This window comes from Papaver somniferum, chromosome 9 (assembly GCF_003573695.1).
Source record: "Papaver somniferum cultivar HN1 chromosome 9, ASM357369v1, whole genome shotgun sequence".
Taxonomy (NCBI): Eukaryota; Viridiplantae; Streptophyta; class Magnoliopsida; order Ranunculales; family Papaveraceae; genus Papaver; species Papaver somniferum.
The window spans coordinates 93,564,207-93,590,978 of NC_039366.1; the positions used below are offsets into that span (position 1 = coordinate 93,564,207).

The 26,772-nt window shown below is 34.4% G+C and overlaps 4 protein-coding genes and 1 long non-coding RNA gene across 5 annotated transcripts; 1 reads left to right on the top strand and 4 right to left on the bottom strand.

Annotated features, from left to right (window-relative positions):
- Positions 1–2,520: 2,520 nt before the first annotated feature.
- On the bottom strand, positions 2,521–3,420 carry LOC113312284. Its single transcript, XM_026561045.1, has one exon. The coding sequence runs from the start codon at positions 3,418–3,420 to the stop codon at positions 2,521–2,523; it is 900 nt and encodes a 299-aa protein (XP_026416830.1).
- A 10,264-nt stretch (positions 3,421–13,684) lies between these two features.
- On the bottom strand, positions 13,685–14,113 carry LOC113312285. The gene has a single exon (XM_026561047.1). The coding sequence runs from the start codon at positions 14,111–14,113 to the stop codon at positions 13,685–13,687; it is 429 nt and encodes a 142-aa protein (XP_026416832.1).
- Positions 14,114–15,159: 1,046 nt separating this feature from the next.
- LOC113312286 lies at positions 15,160–16,905 on the bottom strand. Its single transcript, XM_026561048.1, has 5 exons — positions 16,881–16,905; positions 16,533–16,819; positions 16,204–16,429; positions 15,876–16,109; positions 15,160–15,662 (listed from the first exon to the last, which is right to left on the bottom strand). The coding sequence occupies exons 1-5, from the start codon at positions 16,903–16,905 to the stop codon at positions 15,160–15,162; spliced, it is 1,275 nt and encodes a 424-aa protein (XP_026416833.1).
- Positions 16,906–20,721: 3,816 nt separating this feature from the next.
- Positions 20,722–22,849, top strand: LOC113309851. The gene is made up of 4 exons (XR_003340778.1): positions 20,722–20,756; positions 21,756–21,815; positions 21,903–21,988; positions 22,102–22,849. It is a non-coding gene; the product is annotated as an uncharacterized LOC113309851 (long non-coding RNA).
- A 1,988-nt stretch (positions 22,850–24,837) lies between these two features.
- LOC113312287 lies at positions 24,838–25,925 on the bottom strand. The gene is made up of 3 exons (XM_026561049.1): positions 25,667–25,925; positions 25,429–25,533; positions 24,838–25,343 (listed from the first exon to the last, which is right to left on the bottom strand). Exons 1-3 carry the CDS (start codon positions 25,923–25,925, stop codon positions 24,838–24,840), a joined length of 870 nt encoding a protein of 289 aa, XP_026416834.1.
- Between the last annotated feature and the right edge of the window lie 847 nt (positions 25,926–26,772).

The following is a 26,772-nucleotide window of genomic DNA, read 5'->3' on the forward strand; positions in this document are numbered from 1 at the left end:
TCAAATGTTGAACAATGTTGAAGGATATCTTGAGATATGACTTTCGCATGCCAGATAAGTGGTTTTTCTGAGAAAAGCAAACCTTGAAGTTACATCACACATTATGGAAAATACTAGCAGCACAGCAATCAGAAAATATCTATACCACACATCAAAAGATGAACAACTAATTTCTATCTACGGAAACTGCACTTACAGTAATCCAAAGTAAAATGAGCATATCAAACTGAACCACATTATAAATCAATAAACAGATACGGAACATCAAATTCTGAAAACACTTCATTTCTTCACAAACTTCGTACTTACACCACAAAAAACACTTCCATCTTAGATACAAATGCAAGAGATACACCTTCCAAAAGAAAACACCCACAAACAATTATGAACAGGCATTGGCATTAAAGATTCAACGAGATACAAAATCAAATTTTGTTCGCGTATGTCCAAGGGAGAACAGAACAACAATGGATTCAAGCTAGATCATGCAGTCATGAATTACTAGAATTACATTCTTGATGCAGGACATAGTCGCAAAAACAACATTATTTCAATCAATTAGCAAAAAGGAGCTTCCACAGAAACTATTTCCATCATAGATACAGATTATCACACAAGGTCTAAATAACTCACACTTCTAAACTACTTCCATCAGAAATTGCATATCGGCTACCATCCAATCCTTGCTTCACTCATGATCCCATCCTTTTAATTGGCAGCATCATACAAACATGTATAAATAAGACTACGATCTAAGTCCATTTAAAGAGATCGACAATTATAGTGAACCCAATGAAAAACAGTTAACATTCATATTTGCAAAATATCTTTTTATCTCTCCATACGTCAACATGTATTGACACAAGAAATGCTATTTGTACGTGTTTTGCTAACAATACATAAAAGAGCCAAGATTGTACTCATAGAGTTCACCTTGCCTCACTAATCCACAAGCTTATTCACAAATAGATTACAAAAGAAATCGACAGCTTTTCTACTTTAGCAACCCTATTATAAACCAACCAAAACCAAGTTTCCTTATCTCTACTCAGTTTTTCACCACTCTAGATTCTATTGTTCAATAAACCCTGACTTTACTGATTGCACACACACATACAAAAGAAATGTCCTAGCAGTAAACACCAAACCCATGTTGTACTAATCCTTAATTTTGGATATAAATGAATGAAAAATTTGTAACAAGTACCTCACACTGGCGACGTTTTCCTTGTTTTCGTCTTTGTTTAGCAGCAATAATACCAGCAATACGTGTAGACAGAGTAGAAGTGTCAACATTAAGTCATTTTTTAAGACTTTGTTCTTCTTCTTACGAACTGCATCGTCTCCTTTCGCCATTGTTGCCGCCGAAAATTAAATACAAGAATTTCTTAGATCTCAGAAGCGTAGATAACATAAAAGAAGAAAGACATGGTTGTGCATGATGTCAAGAAGATCACAAAATAGACTTACCAGAGATGAAGGTCACCAACAGCATAATCCAACATCAGTTTGATCATTAAACATTATACCTCGCAAGAAAGTGTAAAACTGAAGGTCAAAAATATATCCATAAATTGGAACTTCAATGTACAAGCAGAAACAGGTCAAGTAATTACCAGGGATTGATATTCCCCAGCTGGCTCCTATTGCTTCAACAAACCTTAACTGCAGTCATCTGCACAACCAAAAACACATATATAGAAACAAAAACTACACTCATACACAAAGTAAAATTCACAAAAAAGATATATTAACATTCAAAGTCAGTTAAAATTAGTACTTTCTTATGCACATTTGCATAAGAATCTCCCTTAAGCACAACTGCATCAGAGTTTACTCAGAGTTTACCTATGAGAACATATCAGGTTGTTCAGCTTACATATAAAAGTGTGAATAATAACAAAAAAGATGGCTGAACAAAATAGCAAAAAAGCATAGGCTTCAGCTTACATATCGATACTTATGCTTGGCTGGCAGCCATCTTCGGTGTCCCATATAACAAATTTTCTTAGTGAATGGAAGATGTTCAGAAACTGTTCCTTCTCCACAAGTTGGGCAAGCATAGTAAACATGAGTGACACATCCAGCTAAAGTCCCTAGTGCAGGAAAATCATGAATAGCCCACAATAATCTTGCTCTCATCAAAAACTCAGTTTTAGTAAAAGAGTCGAACGTGATTACACCTTCATTCCATAACTCTATCAGTTCCTCTATTAGTGGTTGCAAGTATACATCTATATCTTTCCCTGGTGCTCTTGGGCCTGATATGAGCAAACATAACATTGCAAACTCTTGTTCCATGCACAACGAAGGAGGCAGGTTGTACAGACAAATAATTACAGGCCAACAACTGTGACTAGGACCAAAACACCCATTCGGGTTGAAACCGTCAGTTGATATCCCTAATGTTACATTCCTTGGTTCCTTGGCGAACTCCGGTGAAAAATTATCCGCAGATCGCCGGGCTAAAGAATCGACTGGATGACGCATAAGGTTTCCATCTGACTGTGCTCTGGAATGTCAATACATTGCCTCTGCTATCCATGGTACACTATATAACCTTTGCAGCCTTTTTATCAATGGAAAATGTCTTAATGTCTTGCGAGCAACTCGCGTAAGCTTCCTCTCGTCATTAAAGACCTTCTCATACCTAGGTTCTTGACACACATGACACTTAACCAATGATGCATGATCCTTCAAGTATAAAATACAATCATTGATGCATGCATCATAGGTTATGTAGTCCATCCCCATTTCTTGTATCAACTTTTTTACATCATGGAACTTACACGGCAGTGTATTTCCATCAGGAAGCAACTCCTTAAACAATTCTAAGAGTGCAGTGACACCATTTTCAGAAAACCCATATTGGGTTTTTATGTTATTTAGTTTAATAGCAGCATACAGTGGTGTATTTTCCTTAGAACATGAGGGATATAAAGGTTCTCTAGCACGCTCATAAAAATCTCTTTTTTTCTTGCTACTACTAGTCTCCTCGTGAACCCTATTGTGTATGCCAACATTCTCATCTACACTACAAGCGGGATTAACGTTCTCAGCAAAATCTTCTACATTGTTCTCAGCAAAAACTTCTACATTGTCAGCTGAATTTCCTAGATTGTATCCAATTCCTACGTTGTCAACTGCAACTCCTACATTATCACTTTTGGGTTTACCTTCATGTGACTTCTCCCCATGGAAACGCAACAATGTATAGGTCAGCTGGATACCATTCTTGACCAAATGATAATCAATTTCACCTAGAGACAGAGGTCCTTTACCATTCTTACAACTGTTACAAGGACAGGAGAACTTCGTCCTGCCACCAGCATTTTCACGCACAAACTCTATAAATGATCTTACACCTTCTAAGTATTGAACAGAAGTACGCGCACATTTCATCCAGCCTTTATCAACCATTGATACCTAAATGATATCTATGTTAACATTCCGGAAAAGTAATAACTACAACTGTAATAACTAAATGATATCTATGCTCCCATGATCAAGACGTGGTTACGCAGGGGACTTGCGCATATGTATTTGCAAGTTTCCCTTAGCATATGATTCAACAAAAATCTATATTCGTGTAAAAAATTGAAAATCCAAATCTCAGTAACAATCAACCAAATAAAATAACTTAGTCCTAGTGGTACAGGGTTGCCGAAGCCCTGCAAGTTAGCGACAGAAACATCCCGTCAAAGAAGAGAGAATGAGCTACAAGTAGCTTTTGTAAATCACCACTAGGACTGGTATCATCATGCTCACAGAGTACATAAAAACAGACTTATTTATACACAACTTAACATACAGACTAATATAATCATGCTAATACCACCTTCTATTATAATCAACCAAATAAAATAACTTAGTCCTGGTGGTACAGGGTTGCCGAAGCCCTGCAAGTTAGCGACAGAAACATCTCCTCAAAGAAGAGAGAATGAGCTACAAGTAGCTTTTGCGAATCACCACTAGGACTGTTATCATCATGCTCACAGATTACATAAAACCAGACTTATTTATACACAACTTAACATACAGACTAATATAATCATGCTAATACCAACTTCTATTATAATCAACCAAATAAAATAACTTATTCCTAGTGGTACAGGGTTGCCGAAGCCCTGCAAGTTAGCGACTGAAACATCCCCTCAAAGAAGAGAGAATGAGCTACAAGTAGCTTTTGCGAATTACCACTAGGAATGTTATCACCACGCTCACTGAGAATCAGTCAATATCAAAACAAAACTTCCTAACTTTAGTTCATTTAAACTTAAAAAACTACCTTAACATGAAGTAAAAGTTCAAATCATGATGAGCATATTTATGGAACATACAAACTGGAATTTAGGTTACTACCTTAACAGATTCTGTAACCGCTGCTTCTTTTCTGTTTGGCTCTTGCCAAAAGGATCCTCTCCTGGCTCTGCAAATACCAAAGATACAGAACAACATTAGCCAAAATTTTAAAATATATCGACTTTGAAGCTCTTTTGAAGATATTGTACATTATTCAACATTGTGAAGTTATAATCATCCATTTATTCTGCAATGATAAACCCAAAGCATATGTCACAACAACACATACTAATGCGAAATCCAGTACTCATCATGGACAACTGCCGTAACTAACATTTTATCCCAACCAAGAAGCTCAAAAATCTCACACTTGAAGTTCATTATGACACTTATTGAAAAAAAATTCAGATAATTGTAAAACATAACAACTTAACGAATATAATCAACACGTTTCCTAGCTGTCCCAACTCAACCAAAACTAGAATAAGTCATCTAATCCCATACAAACTGGAATCTAGAGAGTGCTGGTGCACTCACTTTCATATGAGAGAATCAATTCCTTTCTTCTTAAGCAATTGACTTACTCAAATGAAAGAGAGTGCTCTAGCTCTCATCAAATATTCCGATAGGAACGACACGATTTAGTATGATAAAAATATCATTCCAAATCTTCAAACTTCAAGTCTTCAAAATTCTCCAAATCTCAGTTACAACCGACCTAAAAATTAAACCCAATGAATAAAACAAAGGCATGAAAAGGGATAATACCTGGGTTATTGTTTCACAAACAACTGCAGTAAAATAATCCCAGATTAGTGCTTCTACCTGCAGTAAAATAAATGAGAATCATTAAACTCAAAACCTAATTATCAAAACCCTAAAAGAAAGATGACCTAATAATCTTGCAGAGGTATCAAAACCTAAAAAGAAAGATGACCTAATTATCAATCGTGCAGAGATATCAAAACCTAATTAAAATCAAAACCTAATTATCAAAACCCTAAAATAAGATAACCTAATTATCAATCTTACCAAATAATTATTGGCGGATCTAGATCGATGGAGGTTAATGACGGCAAATAATGCACAACAGAGAGTAGTTGAGATGGAGTTAAGAAGAACTCAGTTAAGAAACTGACATGGAGACGGGAGAAGTAAATGGAGATGGAGTTTTTGGGAGAGAAGACTCAAGAGAGAAGAAGATAACATTTCTGCGGTGTAGGTAAAGGGGGAAAAATGTACACGGTTCATTCACACGCTGCTCAGGAGGGTGTTACCGAGTGCTACTCTGCACACGGTTCTTTCACACGATTTTTTTCCAGCAGTTACTAATCGTAACCCGGGCTGGGCCGTCACTAAACTAGTAAAATTTCGTAACCAAACAGCTGCTGTTGCTAAAATTTCGTAACTGAAATTTCCAGTTACGAATTCGTAACGGCAACATGTTGGTTACGAATTTTAGTTACGAATCGCAGAATATGGTGTAGTGATTACATCTATGACTTAGCCAAATAAAGAGGTAGCCCATGACTCCATTTTTTCCACGAGATATCAAAATATGTCATATAGGGGATTTTCACGGGGTATTGGTCTGGTGGTTTACAGCAACATACGGTGTGGAAGCACCCCATGATAAGAAAGCAACAAATAGCGATGACGATTAAAATCAGTTATAAGAGTGAGGGAGCAGTGGTCATACAATATTCTTCCCTAATATAACGTACATGACTTCATTATTATTTATCTAAAGTTATTCATTCATTCACAACCTCTATTACTTACGAGGAATCAGATTGTAATTATGGCTATAAATAGATGGCTTTATTTATTTAAAATGGATATGAAAACAAGCCTATGTTCAGTGCCTCGGCCTTCATAAAATAGTTCGACAATTATACACTCAGAAACTCATCACACAATGATTTCTCAACTTTCTCTGATCCCCTCCCCTTAGATTAATCCATTTTCTCTCTTTGCAACTGAAGCAGGATGTGAACGGTCATCTCTGGTTTAAGCTCGCCTTGTACGATTTTGATTTTCGAACCGTAAAATAATACTTTTACAGTATATTATTTTCACCCTAAAACAAACCTTTAAGGAATAATGTCTATTGAAATTGGTATGTGGTTAAAGTTTCCCCTGGTAAAGTGGTACACATCAGTTTTAGGGTATAAGAGGATCTCCAATATTAGAGGTCAAAGGCATCGTACTTGGAGGTTTAAATATACCTTTTTCTTGCGGGTCATTCCCATGTCACAAAAACAATAAAAAATAAGACCGTCCACTTAACAAACATCTCTAATGCTAAAGCATCTCCGATAGGGATCATATAACTTCCTAAATTTGAGTACACATAGGGTTTAATCTCGTTTTTATAAAATTTTAGTTCTTCTCTAACAAGAATGGGTAGAGATATTATAAAGATGACTTGGTACGTAGTTAGATTGACATCCTCGAACAAATTTTCTAGTTTTAGAGAATCTCCAGGTAGATATGAAAAATCCTAGTCATATATTCAAAGATAAAAATAGTTATTTATTTCATCAAAAACATGTTTTAAATTAAGAAAATACATATATAATATTGACTGGTAGGATCTCCCGATTAAAATAGATTGTTAGTCGGAGAAGAAATTTTCCAACTTTTTAAAAATTAATCTTTTTGTCCCAACTAGATTCCTAATCAGATTCTGCCATGTTATTTGGTGTGCATCTTATGTGTTAGTCTGTTTTAATAATAGTGAAATTAAAATATCCTTAATTAAGGAGGTACAAGAAAAAATCTCCAACCATAAACTTCTTACCATTGTTTGGAATTTCTTTTAACCACTGGTTTTAAAACTAAATATTTGATCTCCATTACTAACCGTAGATATTGGTGACTAGATGTTTATATCCTTTAAAAGGAATTGTAATACTAGACGATGACTTAAAGAATGTATTTTAACTGATGAACACCTCACCTTTATATTTTTAATCCTCGTGCTGTCGTTGGAGAAGAATTTTTATTAATACTAGATAAAACATATGTGGCTAATAAATAGGAAATTGAGGATTCGCATTGGAGATGTTCAAAAAACTTAGTTTTAAAAGCTGACATGGACTTTTAAGATACGAGGGTCATGGAAAAAATCTAAATATGACTTTATGTTTGACACTTTATCATCCTTTGCATTGAAGATGAATTTTTTGTAGAATCGTCTTAAATCTCAAGTTTCATATGTTTTCAAGACCTTGACTCTTAACTTTGGAAATTCTCTAAATTCAACCGTTTGCAACCTATCAGAACCCTATTAAGTGTTAACTCTTTCTATTATATTATTGGTCATCTCTGCCTATCCTTCTCTTTCATTAGTTAAGTTTGAAAGGAATCATAATGAAATTGAAATTTAATAAGCCCACTTTTTAGATGAAACCAAAGCATATATAAAGTTATGTTGAAAATTGGGTACCAGAGGATGAAAAATATGAGAATGAAAAGAATGTTGTATCACTTGCTTCAAAGCCTTGTGATTCTTTTCAGTAATTATTTCGATCCTTACCATATTAATTGGCGGGTACAATTGGTCAATGAAATATTGCTTTCAGGATACAATGAAACCTAACAACTTGTTAGATTCAAGAGTTCTGTACTCTCTTCGCCCAACCAAGAACACACAGTATGACATCTGGTGATGTTTAGAGAGAAAAGAAAACATAGATTCTGATGTATTAAAATGGGAAAACCTTCCGGTAGGGATACCCCCCTCCCACCCCCTCCCCCCAGATCCCCTTTTCGTAGCAGCAAACATTTATGAGAATATCCAACAAGTTAGTCTCCACGATTGCTAATGGTTGGGTACTAATATTGTTGAGGCGAGTACCAATCCATTTAAAACGAACCAATTCTGATAATTGGATTTTTGGATTGGTACCAACTTTACTAATACCCGTCTTTAACAATCATACTATTCTTTCCCTTATTTATTTTGTTAAGATCATGAAAATATTTATGTCCCTGCCAATGTCGAAGTCTTCTTTTTGTTTATCTTGGTATATCAAGCTGAGAGAGAAATTGCATTGTTCATACATATAAAATAATTAAAATAACTATTTTATATGTTTGTTGGTTTATATAAAAGATAAAATAAGCTAACATCTGTCTAGTACAGTAGTTAAGGCACCTTCTCTCGTCCATATTACGGGCGGGAGGTAGGGAATCAATTCCTACTAGGAAGGTTGGATCCCCATTTTCACCAATTTCCTCAATATATAGATCTGAAATTGGGTCTCGTTGACGGATGACAGTTGGATTATCAATGGGGCTAGTCTAGCTTGCTAGGTATGCCTAGGGGGTGGGCCTAGCTGTGCCGTTTTAAGAAAACAAGTCGACCAACCCTAAAATAAGCAACCACGTATATTTAAATATATATTCGTGATTAGAAATTTTCATACTCATAAGTTTGATTTTTGCCAAAAGTAATTCATAACATGTATAAAAAAGGATCATAGCAAACGTACTTAACTATATGGACAGAAAAGTGGAGCTTCAAGTCGTATTTGGTGTGATCACAAAATTTCTTATGGATTTTTGGAAATTTATATAACCCGCCGTTTTTAGGAGCAACCCGAAATAATTTTGGGCGACTAATAAAACAAAATAGGGTCACTAAAAAGTAAAATGAACCGACCCCATATCCACACATTTTTCATAATGGCTGGTCTACTCTTGATTAATTAGTGATAATTGGCAGTTAATTAGTGTCAATCGGTAGTTATAGATTATATAGTTAGTGTTAGGAAATCATTTGAGTTATTGATTTTTAAGGTTTTATAGAATAAGAAGAAAAAGAAGAAGCGGGAGAAAACTACGTTTACCTAAAATCAATAACAAAAAATGGATGAATATGAAGAAGAAGGTGGGAAACATCATGTTGAAGGTTCAATAACGATTAGAGAGACGATTGAGTGGATTTGATACCATTAACGTCCTAGAATTGGTAGATAATTGAATACTTTATATACCGATTATACTATTTTGTTCCAATAGAGAAGCAAAATCGATAGTGTCCTGATGTTCATTAACTACAGATTGGACAACCGGTAGTTTCATGATGTTCATTGTCTACCGATTGTGATAGTAGCAATTGTGATAGTAGCCCTAAATTTAATAAACTAATAAAATTTTGAATTTCTCTATTTTCATAATCGATAGTTTGTTCATTGTCTACCGATTGTGTGATGTTTATTGTCTACTGGTTGTGATATTAGCCCAAAATATAATATTTTTCAAAACTAATATTGGAAATTTGAATTTCTCTATTTTCAAAATCGGTAGTTTCATGACGTGCATTTTCCACTAGGTGTACAATCAGTAGTTTCCTAATATTTGTCATCTGTCGATTGTGATAGCAGCCCCATATTTATTTTTTCAAAACAAATAAAATTTTGAATTTCTTTATTTTCATAATCGGTATGTTCGTGATGTTCAGCGTCTACCGATTGTACAATCAGTAGTTTCGTGATGTTCATTATTTACCGATTGTGCTAGTAGCCCCAAATATAAATTTTTCAAAACTAATGGAATTTTGAATTTTTCTATTTTCACCATCGGTAGTTTCTGATGTACATTATCTACCAATTGTACAATCGGTAGTTTCTTGATGTTCATTATCTACCGAATGTGATAGTAGTCCCCAAATATAATTTTTTCAAAAACTAATAAAATTCGGTTGATTTTATCTACCGATGGTGCTTAATTTTTAGTACAGAAAAATCGAATTTGTTGACGCAAAAAATATTGGTAGATAACAATTTATTTTACCTATCGGGTTGATGTTCTTCACTTCTTAAGAACATCAACCGTAATCGGTGGATAAAATCAACTTTATACCTACTGATTATGTTTGAACGCGCAATTGGGAAATACTAAAACTAATTGGGGGATATAAATTACTAACCCCATCCAATAGTGTCTGCTAAGGGGTTTTTTGGGGTAGAAAATACTAAACTGCCCTTTAAAAACATAAAACTAAAAACTAATATCTATATCTATATCCACTTTTCTGTGTAAGTTTAGTTTAGAGAAATCTTCAAACCCTAACAAGTTCTTAAAACTTCGTTTGGATTAGAATCATAAACTGAAAATTTTCTTGTGCCGTCATTGTATTCATGATGAATACCATGTTGATTTCCTGTGCCGATACTGTTTTAGTTTGAATACCATGCTGATACTTTGTGCCGACATTGTTTTTTGTTTGAATACCATGTCGATATCTTGTGTAGGCATTGTTGTTAGTTTGAAAACCATGCCGATATCTAGTGTCGGCATGGTTTTTAGTTTGAATACCATGCTGATATCTAGTGCCGGCATGGTTTTTAGTTTGAATACCATGCCGATACCTAGTGCCGGCATGGTCGATTCCCAAGTGTACCGTGCCGATTTGAGGACAAAAACATACAAAAAATCTTGCATCATGTGTCGGCACTACTACTTGCATGCTCGATAATGAACTTCCTGCGCCGACAATGTACTTACAATTCCAAAATTGAGGGATATTGTGTGCCGGCATGGTGAAAGTATGAATACCATGCCGATTTGGTCCCTTCCGGCATGGTATTCATACTTTTACCATGTCGGCACTGAGTTTTCAGGCGTAACAATGACGAATTCAATGAATAAGAAATCAAATTTCAATACATTAATACATATACATGAGTAATTGGAGCACTTGTATGTTTAGCTTGTTTACTTTCCTGGGTTGGTTCTTCACCTAAACTTTCATGATCATAAATATCTTGATTTAATGTTGTTTTATCAACAAAATCAATGGTAATGATTTATTCTAATGATTGTCAAACTAATTTATTAACTTAACTAATTATATTTAACCACTAAACATGATTATTGAGGGTAGATTGGGAATTATATAAATTATCCGGATAGGGGGTGACCTTGATTTACTATTTAAATCCCGTTTTTGTCTTTTTCTTATATCCCCGATTAGTTTTAGTATCCCCAATTACGCGTTCTTATGTTTTTACAACTTTTTTTTTTTGTTGTTAAATCATGAATTTTGTTACCAAATAAAAAATCAATCATTACAAAAGAAACAAGTATTAAACTCGAAGAAACAAAAACCAAACAAAAAGTAAGAAAACTAGAAGTTTACACATCTTTTTACATTATTGCTTTTTCTTAAAAGAATTATGAGCAGAAACGAAAATATGATTGAGATTCACACTCCAAAGCTCCCATAAAACTTGGTTTCTCTTAATATATCTCTACTTCACCTCTCCTGAGCAGCGCACCTCTCTTAGCCATTTTATGCGCTGAGAAGTTTATTTCCCTAAAAGAATGTTTAAGGAAATTCTATGCAGACTTGATACTATTCTTCTTCATCTATTTATTACCATCCAAGGAATTTTCCCTAAACCGAAAGCAATCAGTACTGCCTTTGAATCAAAGATAAAACAAACATCCATAAATTGTATTATAATAGCCCATTCACCTGCACCAACTAGAGCCATCACCTCTGCAATATAATTAGTGGTCAACCCCAATCCCCCAGCCATTGCACCAAGATAACCACCAATACTGCTCCTACCAACAAATCCATAACCAGAAATCCCAGGGTTTCCTTTAGAAGTTCCATCACAGCATATGAGCACTTGATTGAATGCGGGGAACCTAAAGATGCATTCTTTAACTTCAGATGTACCAACTTTCACTCCGTTGATACCATATGTTATCATAATGTTCATATCATATACAAAACATCTGATTTTACCCTTCATCCTTACACTGCTTTCTTTTGTAAATTGCATTACTCTCTGTTTGAACTTCACCAGATTTGGTTTTTCTTCATCATAGCAGCTTCTATTTCTAGCAAACCAGAGTTCCACCATTACAGTAAAAGCACTTATATACCAAATTTCTCTCACTACCGAACTTTTCCCTTGGACACACTTCAGTATTTCCATGAAATTAGAAGGATTCAAGAATTTAAATATTCCACATAGCCAATGCCAATTTTTTCCACCAAAATCACAATACCACAGTATGTAATCCATTGTATCCTATCAATTCCCACATAGATAACATTTGGAAACAGTGTGGAAGCATTTCTTTATATAATTTTCCTCTGTTGCACATGCTCCTCTAAGTATTTTCCACAAATTAATTGAAATACAAGGATGTATAGTGGAATTCCATACCTGTTTTTCCCAAGGAACACAAGGATATTTTTTTCCTGATGAGCTGCACTGCATTACCTACTGTAAATTCACCAGATAGGTCAGTAGTCCAGATCTTTTTGTCCTTCCCATTACCAATAATTGGTAAGTCTTCCTCATCAAAGAAGTTGAACATTTCTGCAGGTACATTCCATTCACCATTCACTATCAAATCCCCGACTTTCAAATTCTTGTTTTGTATAACAAAATCATTAGCAGTATGCACATCACTTAGAGCATAGTCCTTGATCCATTTGTCCCTCCAAACTGAGATTTCATTTCCATCCCCCACCAGCCATCTTCTCCCTTCTTGCACATCATTCATCACCCATATTAAGCCTGGCCATATTGAGGATTTTTTATGATATCTTATCTATGCACCATTTTTATCCTTAACTTTGCATTCATAAAGTTTGTCCATTCTACATCATATGTTTCCATTTTCCATAGCACTTTCATGAGGAGTACTTTGTTCCCAATCTCAAATCTTCTAATTCCAAGTCATCCTTCTACTACTGGAGCACAAATTTCATCAAACTTCACTGTAATGAGTTTTTTAACAGCAGGATCTCCATACCATAAGAAGTTTCTCACAATTTTTTCACATTCTTTTATGACAGCTTTAGGCCATTTATACACAAACATGTTGTATACTGGTATACTACATAACACAAACTTCAACAAAGTTAACCTATCAGATAAAGACAACAATTTACCCATCCAGCCAGCTAGGATTTTATGCATTGTCTCCACCATTCCCCATACTTGATAAGGCTTTACTCTAACAGGACACAATATCACTCCAAAGTACTTGTCAGGGAATTTAGAAAGTTCCATTTGTAAGCTTTCAGCTATAAACGTTTTCCTTCTTTCAGTTACTCCACCAACAAAGCACTTACTTTTCAGTTTATTCACAACCTGACCTGATGCTCTTTGATATTTCAATAAAAGCTTCATCAAATTCTCCAATGATTTTTTTTTGACCATTACAGAACACAAAAATATCATCTGCAAATAGCAGGTGAGAAGGTTGACAACCATTCCTGTTAACCATTGGCACAATCTTTCCTTCATGTACTAGATTAGAAATACTCATACTCAACACTTCTTCAGCTATCATAAATAAAACTGGTGACAAGGGATCACCTTGCCTAAGCCCTCTTCCCACATTAAAAAAACCCACAAGGTCCACCATTTACTAATACTGAGATTTTAGCAGACTCAAACAAAGTTCTTAACCATCTAATTCCAACTTCAGAGAATCCAAAATGTTTTAAAGTTTCAAAGAGGAAGTCCCAGCTCAATGAATCATATGCTTGTGTAGTATCTAGCTTTAAACCAATATTTCCTCCTCTCCTCTTAATATCTGATTCATTCACCATCTCAGAAGCTAAAACAATTTTTTCATGAATATCTTTGCCTTTAATGAATGCTTGTTGCTGACAAGATACTATTTTCTCAATCAAAGAGCTAAGTCTTGATGTGATAATTCTTCTAATAATCTTGAAACTGAAATTAGCTAGTCCAATAGGTCTAAATTGCTCAGCTTTTTTTGCACCTTGGACTTTAGGAAGTAGAAATAGAAAGTTTGAATTCATACCTCTTGGTATAAACCTACACCTCCAACAATATTGAAGAGCAGCAATTAAGTCTTGGCCAACTATATCCCAGGCAAATCTATAAAAACTTCCTGGAAATCCATCTGGACATGGTGAACTATTTGCATCATTTAAATAGCTCAAAAAATTGACTAATACTAGTCGTCAAGGTAAACGAAGAGATATCATGACGACCATACAGCTGCAATTCAAAAAAATTGATTTTTCCAACCTAATATGTCATTTAAACAACAAACTAAACTACTAGGTAGAGTTTGAAAGAATTAATCAGCAATAAAAGAAAATCTAATCGGCATTCCAAAGACAGCTTCTTTGATTTCTGAAGAAGAAGGAATTGAGTCTAGAAAAATATTATCTTCCTCGGATATTACCTTAGGAATTACATCAAAAATACCCCCATCAAAGATAACAGGTTGATATTCATTTTTTTTTTGGAAATGATTAACCAGAGTATCAGCTATTTGAGATTGATTAGTCACCAGATTCCCAGCTTCATCCTTCAGTTCAGTTATGCAGTTGTGATCTTTTCTAATCTTCATAGAAGTATGAAAAAAATAAGTATTTTCTCCTCCCTCCTTAACCCATTTGATTCTAGACTTAGCTCTCATAAGTTCATTAAATTGCTGTGAAACTAATTCATGTTCACCTCTAGCAGTTATTAGATGATTTGGTAACTCAACATTCTCTGGATTTGCATCAGATATCAAGGCTACAGTTTTCACCTCTTCTTCAGTTTGTGTCATTTTTACTCTCAAGTCCCTGAAAACCTCACAATTCCACTTTTTTTACAAAGTCTTTGAATCTTTTTAGTTTAGCCGTAAACACAAAAGCAGGATTACCAATAACATCTTCTTCCCAAGAGCTTTGAAGCACTTTTAGAAAACCAGGATGAGAAGTCCACACAGATGGTATCTAAAAGGAATATTAGTTGGTTTAGGTACACCCACTGTATTCCCCATTATGGGACCATGATCAGAAGTCTCTCTAAAACCCACCTTATAATGTCAACCATCAAATATTTCCAACTAATTGACATTAAAAAAAGCCTTATCCAAATCACACAAAATTCTCTTTTTCCCAACTCTATTATTGCACCATGAATACTGGATACCAGATTTAGGAGCTTGTATTAGATCACAAACATTTAAACAATCTCTAAACTCCTGCTTAGCTATTTTTAAAGGTCTTCTACCACCAACTTTTTCATCACTACTCAAAACTGCATTGGAATCACCAATGGCAAGCCAAGGACAATTCATTTCATGTATCTTCTTCAACTCTTCCCATAATTCTCTTTTATCCAAAGTTAAGCAAGCTGCATGAATTCCAATGACAAGAACTTCTCCAACCTTGACAGTTATTGCTTGTTTTGTAGATGATATAACAGTAGGAACAGTAAGAGAAGAGTGCCATAATAACCAAATATTAGCCTTATTACCATCACAAGCATTTTGAATTACCATTTGATTCTTACCGGGCAACCTCAAATTTTTAACATAATTACCAGAAACTCTAACTTTAGGTTCAACTATCCAAAGTAAAGAAGGATTAAATTGATTCACTAAACTTCTAAGTTTGTCTTTGGCTCTAATTCTTTTCAATCCTCTGACATTCCAGAACATGACTCTCATTGAAGTAAATTGGTTTGAGAAGTTCCAGGACTTCTCCCTCCTTTATTAGTTTTAACTAAATTTCTTGCAGGTTGTTTTCCTAGTAGGTATAAGAGAAACCACAAATTTACCTTTTACTGCTTTGCTCAAATCTGTTGTAGCTTTATCAAATTTATCCTTACTCACACCAAACTTCTCTTCAACCACATCAACCAACACATGAAATTTACTTGGAGAACCAAGTGCAGTAAAATTACCAAATTGGACCTCAGCTCCACCAACATTATTCTGTGTCACTAAATTATCACCCTTTGTGCCACTTTTAGAAGTACTAGCAATCTCCAAATTAGGAGGAATGCTATTTGCTTCATGAAGTTTTCTCAACGGATAAAGCATAAAATTCCTTTGGAGAATCAATGGCTCCAGAAAAACCACAAGATTGACTTGAAGAAACTTTACCACTGTTACTTGAAGGAGGTATAACTGCATCATTTTCCTCATTATCACTCAACAAATCCTCATGAATTAATGACTCTTTCTCCTTTGGAGTAAGACAAATATCAAAACCTGCTTGAACTGTATTTTTAATTTCTTTGGGTACATATTTCCAAGTTTTTCTTTGTGGTATCTGCACCCCAATTTCAAGATCAGTCTGTGAAGTTACACCCTCCTTTTGTTCTACATTCTGTCACATAATGACCCACTACGTTATAGTGACTACAAAACTTTCGAATATTAGGACTTTGAATTCTCTGTGAAAGACCACCATATTTAGATTCAACCCAAACTTTGTCTGGAATAGATTTTGCTAAATCAATTTCAACTAAAACACTTTCATAATAACCAATCTCTTTCTTAAGAGTGGTTTCATCAACATATAATGGTCTACCAATAGCTCTCCCAATCAACATCACAATTGGTTCCTTCCAATATTCTAAACTCAAACCAGGTAATTGAACCCAAACAAATGCAGTAGACGATTTTTGTTCTTCAGGTTTAAAATTCTTTTCCCAGTATCTAAGTTTTAGCACCTGAGCTCCCACAGTCCAATATCCATTATAAACATGTTTTTGATCTATCTCACTATCAAGAATAATAAAAAAAAACTTTTCCAAGAGGAATCAGTTTACAGTTACCTGTAAGCTTACATTGACTTCTCATAGCTGTCTCAGCAACTTCCAATTTCAGTTTCACAAAATCTAATCTCCCAATTAGGCTAAATTTCCATTCTCTAAACAATCATCCATCAGGAATATATAACTTCGGATCATTCCCTTTCTTACCAATCAAAAAACCAAATTATCCATCGAAGAAGCCCTATTACTAAATTTTCAGTTTCAGAATTTTTCAAAATTGCAGAATCAGATCGGAATATATGTTTCTGCAACTGTAAATCCTAGAAAGATTTCCGATCAATTTTTTTATTTCAAACAATTTAATCCTAATTTTGAATCGCAACTACTATTATTTATCCCTTTTTTTACCTCAATTTTTTTTGGTGTCCTAAGTTCCAACTTTAAGGTTAGTGAATTTTGGATTTTAATTTTAAAAATTAATCCTATAATTTTTTGGATCAACGATCTTCGGTTTCAATCAAAATTAAAACGACGAAAAAATTCAATTGATAAAATAGAGAATGAGAAGAGGAATGTTATGATTATGAAAATAAAAGATATGGGTTTAGATATGTAAAAAGACGAAGGACAATAGACAAATTTTATTTTTAAGACACCCCATAGCCACCTTCACTGGATGAACATAAAATTAGTCGCCTCAAATTCTTTCGGGATCACCCCTAAAAACGTCAGATTATTTAAATCAAACCCTTTAAATTCCTAAGCCATGCGAGGCCATGCGTCGCACGGTGAGAATACCCACCCTTGGATGAGCGTCCCCGCCCTCTTAAAAATTCTCCATTCCACTTTTCCTCAAATTATATGAATGTAACACTGAATACGGGTTTTATATTGAAAAAACAGTTTCACGCAGCAAAAAGAAAAAGAAACAAAAAAACAGTCCTTCCCTGAACAAAATAAAAACAAAAAAAAAAGTTTCCTTATGAAACTCTGTTCTCCGTCTTTCTGTTGTCCTTCTCCGTTTTTCTGTTCTTCTTTGTTCATCGTATCTGTTCTTCTTAGATTTTTGTTGTAATTATAGTTTGTTTGTTTTTATTTTGCAGATACAGTTTTTGAAGATGAGATACTATTAGGGTTTCGTTTTGTAGGTCACCAAGACAATAAACGCTATACTAAAGGTTTTGCTCCTGATAAACAATAAAATCCCATCAAATTTCGGTAAACCCTAAGCTTATTCGGTGTTTCTCTGATTATAAATCCATCAAATTTCAATTCCGTTCAAAGTGCGTCAAACGACTGAGGATGTGCTGAGTTCTGTGCACGAATCTATAAACAATAAAATCCCATCAAATTTCGGTAAACCCTAAGCTTATTCTTTGTTTCTCTGATTATAAATCCATCAAATTTCAATTCCGTTCAAAGTGCGTCAAACGACTGAGGATGTGCTGAGTTCTGTGCACGAATCTATAAGCTTGGGTTTCATTGCTGATTGATCGTTTGGTTGGTTCTTTGTTAACTGCATCCTCGCCATTTCGGCCCAAATCTACGTGACAAGTTGGTCGCAAGGCTCATGAAATATGTGGAAGGAAGGTACAGGGTTTGTAAATCATGTTTTGACTCATTAGACATTTTCTTCCAATTATTTTTGTGGAGATGTTGTATTTTTTTTTGGAGTACATACTCTAATTAATGTGCTAGTAGTAAGATGTGAAGTACGTTATATTATGGAAATGTGTTGGCAATGGGTGGTGATGGTCCTGATGGATGAATGCAAAAAACAATGTACGTGGGTTTGTTTGTGGTTCTGGTGGTAATCTAATTAGAAACGTAGATTATTTTGTTAATGTAGGTTAACTGTATATGCATTTTGGAAGTAATGGGGGTTTGTAGATTTACCAGGTGAAAGATTGCTTTATTTGTGTTTCTTAGATTTAGTGTAGGTTAACTGTAATCATCGGTATGTCAGAATGTAGCTTCTCTAACCTTAATGATCAAATGGCGCTAATCTACTCCGAGCCTGATGTAACGGTAGACTGTTAACATCAACCTTAATTCACGAATTGTACTTAGCAGTACTAAGAGGAAAAAATTGTTGATAATTTTGTTCATTGCCAGCTTTGGGACTATATGAGAGAACCTAGGTATGATCTTAACTTTATTTAGTTTCTTTCGGTTAGCTTGATCAATAAATAATTGTAGTAGTTCTTCATTTGTTTTTGGGTATATTAACTTAGGAGCCGACACTCTTTCGGTCATTCTATACACTGTACAAGTTGTGAAGTTTGTATATGGTAGCATCCCAGTTTACCAGGTAATGGGTAATGATGTTGAACCCAAGATCAATAACAAACAAGCAAGACACTAACTATGCTAAGGTAATCGTTGTTTTATACATTTTTGTGCATTTTTTGTTTTTATCAGACTGTTCTATCCTAATTTTTCGAGCTAGAAGGATGAGGGAATAATTGTTTGTTAATTATTTTGAAAAACTGCGTGGCTTCCCAAGTTTTTTTCAGACTCATTAGAAATAGCTAAGATTTTTTCACATATTTTAATACCATGTTACCATGTCAAACACATCAGCAACAGGATAATTTGATGTCTACATTTGGCACTGGGTTTTAGCCGAGTCTCAGTATCCCGTTTCTTTGAATTACATATCGTGCCTGAACTAAAGATATATCCAAGGATTAATTATATACTTTGGTAAACCTCTTCCCTGCTTTTGAAGTCACTGCGAGTATAATCAAGCTCTATTTAGTGACACCATATTATTTTGGTGAACGGTAATTTGTTTTTATTTTGCAGATACAGTTTTTGAAGATGAGATACTATTAGGGTTTAGGGTTTCGTCGATTGAAGGAAAGTTTGAAGATGAGATTCAATTTGAGGTTTAGGTATTGTTGTTCCCTCCTTTTTTTCTCCTGCTGCATCTCTACTATCTTGCTCTCTTTCTTTCATTCACTGTTTAATTTCGTTTAGATTTAGTGATTAATGATTAATGATTTTTTTGATTGTTCACTGTTTTTCTTATTTTGCAGGTATGATTTCTATCAAATATTAACTCTTTTGCTATACAAGAGATTCTATCAAATATTCCGTGAGGCAAGAGATTCCGTGAGAGTTTAATCTCTTTTGAAGATGTTATACAAGAGATTCTATGTGGAGTTGAGATCTTTCAGACTTCAAACAGGAGATGATATGCTTGACCTGCAGAAAACAAAAACCCTACCAATTCTTCTTCCCCTTTATTCTTATTTTTCTGCAGCTTCTTCTTTCGTTTATTCTCTTCATTGTTTCTTTTTAGAAATTGTTTCATTAATTTACAAGTTTCCTGTTTCGATAGCAGCCGATAGTGTAAACCCTAATTTTGAATACCGGGTAAAAACGATATTCCTTTTAGGGTTTAAGGAATAAAAAAGGGTTTAAGATTTTTGTTAAGATTTCGTTTGATTTAAACTGTACTTTATTGGCTTTGTTCTAATCTTTTTTTTTTTGGTTTGATTTCGCAGGAACGATTTTTACTATTGGTAAACCTAAAACCTTTTCTTTCTGTCTCTTTGTTTATCCGAATGAATAAACCCTAACCCTTTTATTCTATTTTGCAGGTATTTTCTTTGCTCTCGATAAACAACGAAATGCCGTATATGTTGAAAATTTTAGGAGACAAATGGTTGGAGACTTTCTCCCGGAGCATATCTAAAGCAATTATTTTTAGAGTACTTATCAGGTTTGGTTCCTTCAAGCAATACTATTTGTTAGCAGGTTTTGATAGCCATGCAAGCCATAGAGTACGTACCAGGTTTCTTTCCATAGACTATACTGTTGTTCATTTGAGGCATGGACCCACGGTGACTAACCCAAGTTGTTGTGTCATGTGTGACACCATTTGCAAGTTAAAAGGTTCCCGTGCAAGCCGTATACAGTACTTATCAGGTTTGTCTCCATGAGCCTTATTATGATTTATGTATAACTAGCTATGAATCAGAACGTCTCATTTTCCTTCTTGAATTTAAGCATTTACAATAATAGTTTATTACTTATTGTGGCATCATATTCTTTGGTGGTAATAAGTTATAATGAGAACGTAATGTGTGATATCCAATTTTCAGCTATTGGAGTTTAGTTATTAAATTTAAAGCGTCAGTTTATGTTGAATGGAAGCTATTTTGCTGATCCAAATACCACTACTAGGCTAGAGATCATAATAGTGATGGTTTAAGAATCTTTAATTTTTATTAGAGTGACACATCAATGACAATGGAATCATAATATGGGAATCCATGATTCTGGAGCATCATGGGAAGGTTATATAGACTTGAAGTATTTTTGTCCTCTATAAATAACTTAATGCAACCAATGTGCCAGAAAGAGAAAATTAGAGTTTATCATGAATTTTCTGTCAATGAAAATGCCACACGAAAAGCCTGTTTCAGAATTGATTTCATCAGGTGCTTATAATAATAACACACAAACTGTAGATGTTTAGGATTTTGATCTGATGCCTTTTAAAATGTTGTCGGATTTGTTTGTTTTTCTGCAAAATAATATGTTCACCTAATACTACTGTGACCCAAGGTAATGTCTTTGATCTGTTTCTTAGATAAAATGATGGTATGTACGAGTAAGATTGAAATAATTTGTTCTTCTGATGTACTTAAAAGATGATTTATTTCATAGATAGGTGATATTTTTTTTTTCTTTATGGAACTGATGGTCAGGCAAAGCAATTGGTTATGCTGAACTTTAGGAGAATGCTACCGATGCCTTGGAACTTCGGGTTCTGGGTATCTTATCGTGGTCGGACTTTAGATAGGACAACTTATATAGTTCTATCTATTATTCTAAAATGTTTAAGGGATCTTCAGTGCTTTGTATGTACTTGCATCAAAAAAGTATTTCTGATTGTGTTTGGCCATTTCTGTTGGGTTGCAGGACATACGTACTCAATAAAAGGCCATGATGCAAAGCCATCTTGAAAGGAGAAGACTTGAGGTAACGGAAATGAATTGGTTGAACTTCTCTTTTTTAGAAATAATTGAAAAACATCTCATTTCGCAACTAAAAGGCGAACTTTTGCAGCTGAAGTGACCGAGTTTGTTGTTGTTGTCGTCCAGCAAGTAAGCAAAGGAAGACCGAGTTGTGCCTTTCCGTATTTGACAGTGAAGGTTAAATCTTGAAACAATAGCTTTTATTTTATTGTTAATGTGAAATGGATTGGTATTTATAAACATGGAACTAACTGGATACATTTACTTCCCTCTCTTTGATATGTATACAGTATACCGTATACCACTTCTGTTCATGGATGGTTGTACTTCTCCGGTATGTTAACCGTATGCCACAACATCCACGGAAGTTGCATGTTAACCGTTTGAGCATATATATACATTCATAAATTGCTTGAGATGTTTGCTTCATCCATGGCATGATAGTTTGCGTTGAATTGGCTGCATGAGAGAAAGAAATGGATGTAACCTTGACTGTCTTAATTAATTGAGGTACTGGAATGTTTGTTTGTCCACGTAATATATCCTTCTCTGTTTGTTGCTTTTTAAATATCCTTCTCTATTTGTTGTTTGCATGCTTCTGCTTGAGCATTTACATTTATGGAAGGAATACCAATTGGTACGTCCATTTCTTATTAGTCATGAAGCAAGTCTTGATATACAAGGGACGGAGGATCATCATGAGGACAATGAGAGAGGAAGGAGAAACGGATTATGTTGCAGTTTATATAAACTTTCATATGCTGGAGCATTCCGACAGGGGGAGATATTTAGTTTACCATGTGGAATAATACTGCATTAGGGGCTTGGTATGGTATTAATTTTAATCTGTACAAGAAAGGTGTGTTTTGTGAAATTATTAAGATTTTAGACAACCAAAAGATTGAAAATTGGATTTAGATGTCAACTTCAATACTGTAAATTTGTATACTGTAAATTTGTATTTAGCTGCACGATTTAAGTTCTTGGTTATGACCCAATAACAACTGATAATAATGAAAGGTAGCCAACAAAATTAATAGTATTGCACTTTTCAATTTTATGTAACTTTTGAAATTTTCAGATCATAAATATCTTGATTTAATGTTGTTTTATCAACAAATTCAATGGTAATGATTTATTCTAATGATTGTCAAATTAATCTATTAACTTAACTAATTATATTTAACCACTAAACATGATTATTGAGGGTAGATTGGAATTATATAAATTATCCGGATAGGGGTCACCTTGATTTACTATTTAAATCCCGTTTTTGTCTTTTTCTTATATCCCCGATTAGTTTTAGTATCCCCAATTACGCGTTCTTATGTTTTTACAATTTTTTTTTTTGTTGTTAAATCATGAATTTTGTTACCAAATAAAAAATCAATCATTACAAAAGAAACAAATAAAACTTTAAGAAACAAAAACCAAACAAAAAGTAAGAAAACTAGTAGTTTACACATCTTTTTACATTATTGTTTTTTCTTAAAAGAATTATGAGCAGAAACGAAAATATGATTGAGATTCACACTCCAAAGCTCCCATAAAACTTGGTTTCTCTTAATATATCTCTACTTCACCTCTCCTGAGCAGCGCACCTCTCTTAGCCATTTTATGCGCTGAGAAGTTTATTTCCCTAAAAGAATGTTTAAGGAAATTCTATGCAGACTTGATACTATTCTTCTTCATCTATTTATTACCATCCAAGGAATTTTCCCTGAACCGAAAGCAATCAGTACTGCCTTTGAATCAAAGCTAAAACAAACATCCATAAATTGTATTATAATAGCCCATTCACCTGCACCAACTAGAGCCATCACCTCTGCAATATAATTAGTGGTCAACCCCAATCCCCCAGCCATTGCACCAAGATAACCACCAATACTGCTCCTACCAACAAATCCATAACCAGAAATCCCAGGGTTTCCTTTAGAAGTTCCACCACAGCATATGAGCACTTGATTGAATGCGGGGAACCTAAAGATGCATTCTTTAACTTCAGATGTACCAACTTTCACTCCGTTGATACCATATGTTATCATAATGTTCATATCATATACAAAACATCTGATTTTACCCTTCATCCTTACACTGCTTTCTTTTGTAAATTGCATTACTCTCTGTTTGAACTTCACCAGATTTGGTTTTTCTTCATCATAGCAGCTTTTATTTCTAGCAAACCAGAGTTCCACCATTACAGTAAAAGCACTTATATACCAAATTTCTCTCACTACCGAACTTCTCCCTTGGACACACTTCAGTATTTCCATGAAATTAGAAGGATTCAAGAATTTAAATATTCCACATAGCCAATGCCAATTTTTTCCACTAAAATCACAATACCACAGTATGTGATCCATTGTATCCTATCAATTCCCACATAGATAACATTTGGAAACAGTGTGGAAGCATTTCTTTATATAATTTTCCTCTGTTGCACATGCTCCTCTAAGTATTTTCCACAAATTAATTGAAATACAAGGATGTATAGTGGAATTCCATACCTGTTTTTCCCAAGGAACACAAGGATACTTTTTTCCTGATGAGCTGCACTGCATTACCTACTGTAAATTCACCAGATAGGTCAGTAGTCCAGATCTTTTTGTCCTTCCCATTACCAATAATTGGTAAGTCTTCCTCATCAAAGAAGTTGAACATTTCTGCAGGTACATTCCATTCACCATTCACTATCAAATCCCCGACTTTCAAATTCTTGTTTTGTATAACAAAATCATTAGCAGTATGCACATCACTTAGAGCATAGTCCTTGATCCATTTGTCCCTCCAAACTGAGATTTCATTTCCATCCCCCACCAGCCATCTTCTCCCTTCTTGCACATCATTCATCACCCATATTAAGCCTGGCCATATTGAGGATTTTTTATGATATCTTATCTATGCACCATTTTTATCCTTAACTTTGCATTCATAAAGTTTGTCCATTCTACATCCTATGTTTCCATTTTCCATAGCAGTTTCATGAGGAGTACTTTGTTCCCAATCTCAAATCTTCTAATTCCAAGTCATCCTTCTACTACTGGAGCACAAATTTCATCAAACTTCACTGTAATGAGTTTTTTAACAGCAGGATCTCCATACCATAAGAAGTTTCTCACAATTTTTTCACATTCTTTTATGACAGCTTTAGGCCATTTATACACAAACATGTTGTATACTGGTATACTACATAACACAAACTTCAACAAAGTTAACCTATCAGATAAAGACAACAATTTACCCATCCAGCCATCTAGGATTTTATGCATTGTCTCCACCATTCCCCATACTTGATAAGGCTTTACTCTAACAGGACACAATATCACTCCAAAGTACTTGTCAGGGAATTTAGAAAGTTCTATTTGTAAGCTTTCAGCTATAAACGTTTTCCTTCTTTCAGTTACTCCACCAACAAAGCACTTACTTTTCAGTTTATTCACAACCTGACCTGATGCTCTTTGATATTTCAATAAAAGCTTCATCAAATTCTCCAATGATTTTTTTTGACCATTACAGAACACAAAAATATCATCTGCAAATAGCAGGTGAGAAGGTTGACAACCATTCCTGTTAACATTGGCACAATCTTTCCTTCATGTACTAGATTATATACTCACTCAACACTTCTTCAGCTATCATAAATAAAACTGGTGACAAGGGATCACATTGCCTAAGCCCTCTTCCCACATTAAAAAACCCACAAGGTCCACCATTTACTAATACTGAGATTTTAGCAGACTCAAAAAGTTCTTAACCATCTAATTCCAACTTCAGAGAAGCCAAAATGTTTTAAAGTTTCAAAGAGGAAGTCCCAGCTCAATGAATCATATGCTTGTGTAATATCTAGCTTTAAACCAATATTTCCTCCTCTCCTCTTAATATCTGATTCATTCACCATCTCAGAAGCTAAAACAATTTTTTCATGAATATCTTTGCCTTTAATGAATGCTTGTTGCTGACAAGATACTATTTTCTCAATCAAAGATCTAAGTCTTGATGTGATAATTCTTCTAATAATCTTGAAACTGAAATTAGCTAGTCCAATAGGTCTAAATTGCTCAGCTTTTTTTGCACCTTGGACTTTAGGAAGTAGAAATAGAAAGTTTGAATTCATACCTCTTGGTATAAACCTACACCTCCAACAATATTGAAGAGCAGCAATTAAGTCTTGGCCAACTATATCCCAGGCAAATCTATAAAAACTTCCTGGAAATCCATCTGGACATGGTGAACTATTTGCATCACTTAAATAGCTCAAAAAATTGACTAATACTAGTCGTCAAGGTAAACGAAGAGATATCATGACGATCATACAGCTGCAATTCAAAAAAATTGATTTTTCCAACCTAATATGTCATTTAAACAACAAACTAAACTACTAGGTAGAGTTTGAAAGAATTAATCAGCAATAAAAGAAAATCTAATCGGCATTCCAAAGACAGCTTCTTTGATTTCTGAAGAAGAAGGAATTGAGTCTAGAAAAATATTATCTTCCTCGGATATTACCTTAGGAATTACATCAAAAATACCCCCATCAAAGATAACAGGTTGATATTCATTTTTTTTTTGGAAATGATTAACCAGAGTATCAGCTATTTGAGATTGATTAGTCACCAGATTCCCAGCTTCATCCTTCAGTTCAGTTATGCAGTTGTGATCTTTTCTAATCTTCATAGAAGTATGAAAAAAATAAGTATTTTCTCCTCCCTCCTTAACCCATTTGATTCTAGCCTTAGCTATCATAAGTTCATTAAATTGATGTGAAACTAATTCATGTTCACCTCTAGCAGTTATTAGATGATTTGGTAACTCAACATTCTCTGGATTTGCATCAGATATCAAGACTACAGTTTTCACCACTTCTTCAGTTTGTGTCATTTTTACTCTCAAGTCCCTGAAAACCTCACAATTCCACTTTTTTTACAAAGTCTTTGAATCTTTTTAGTTTAGCCATAAACACA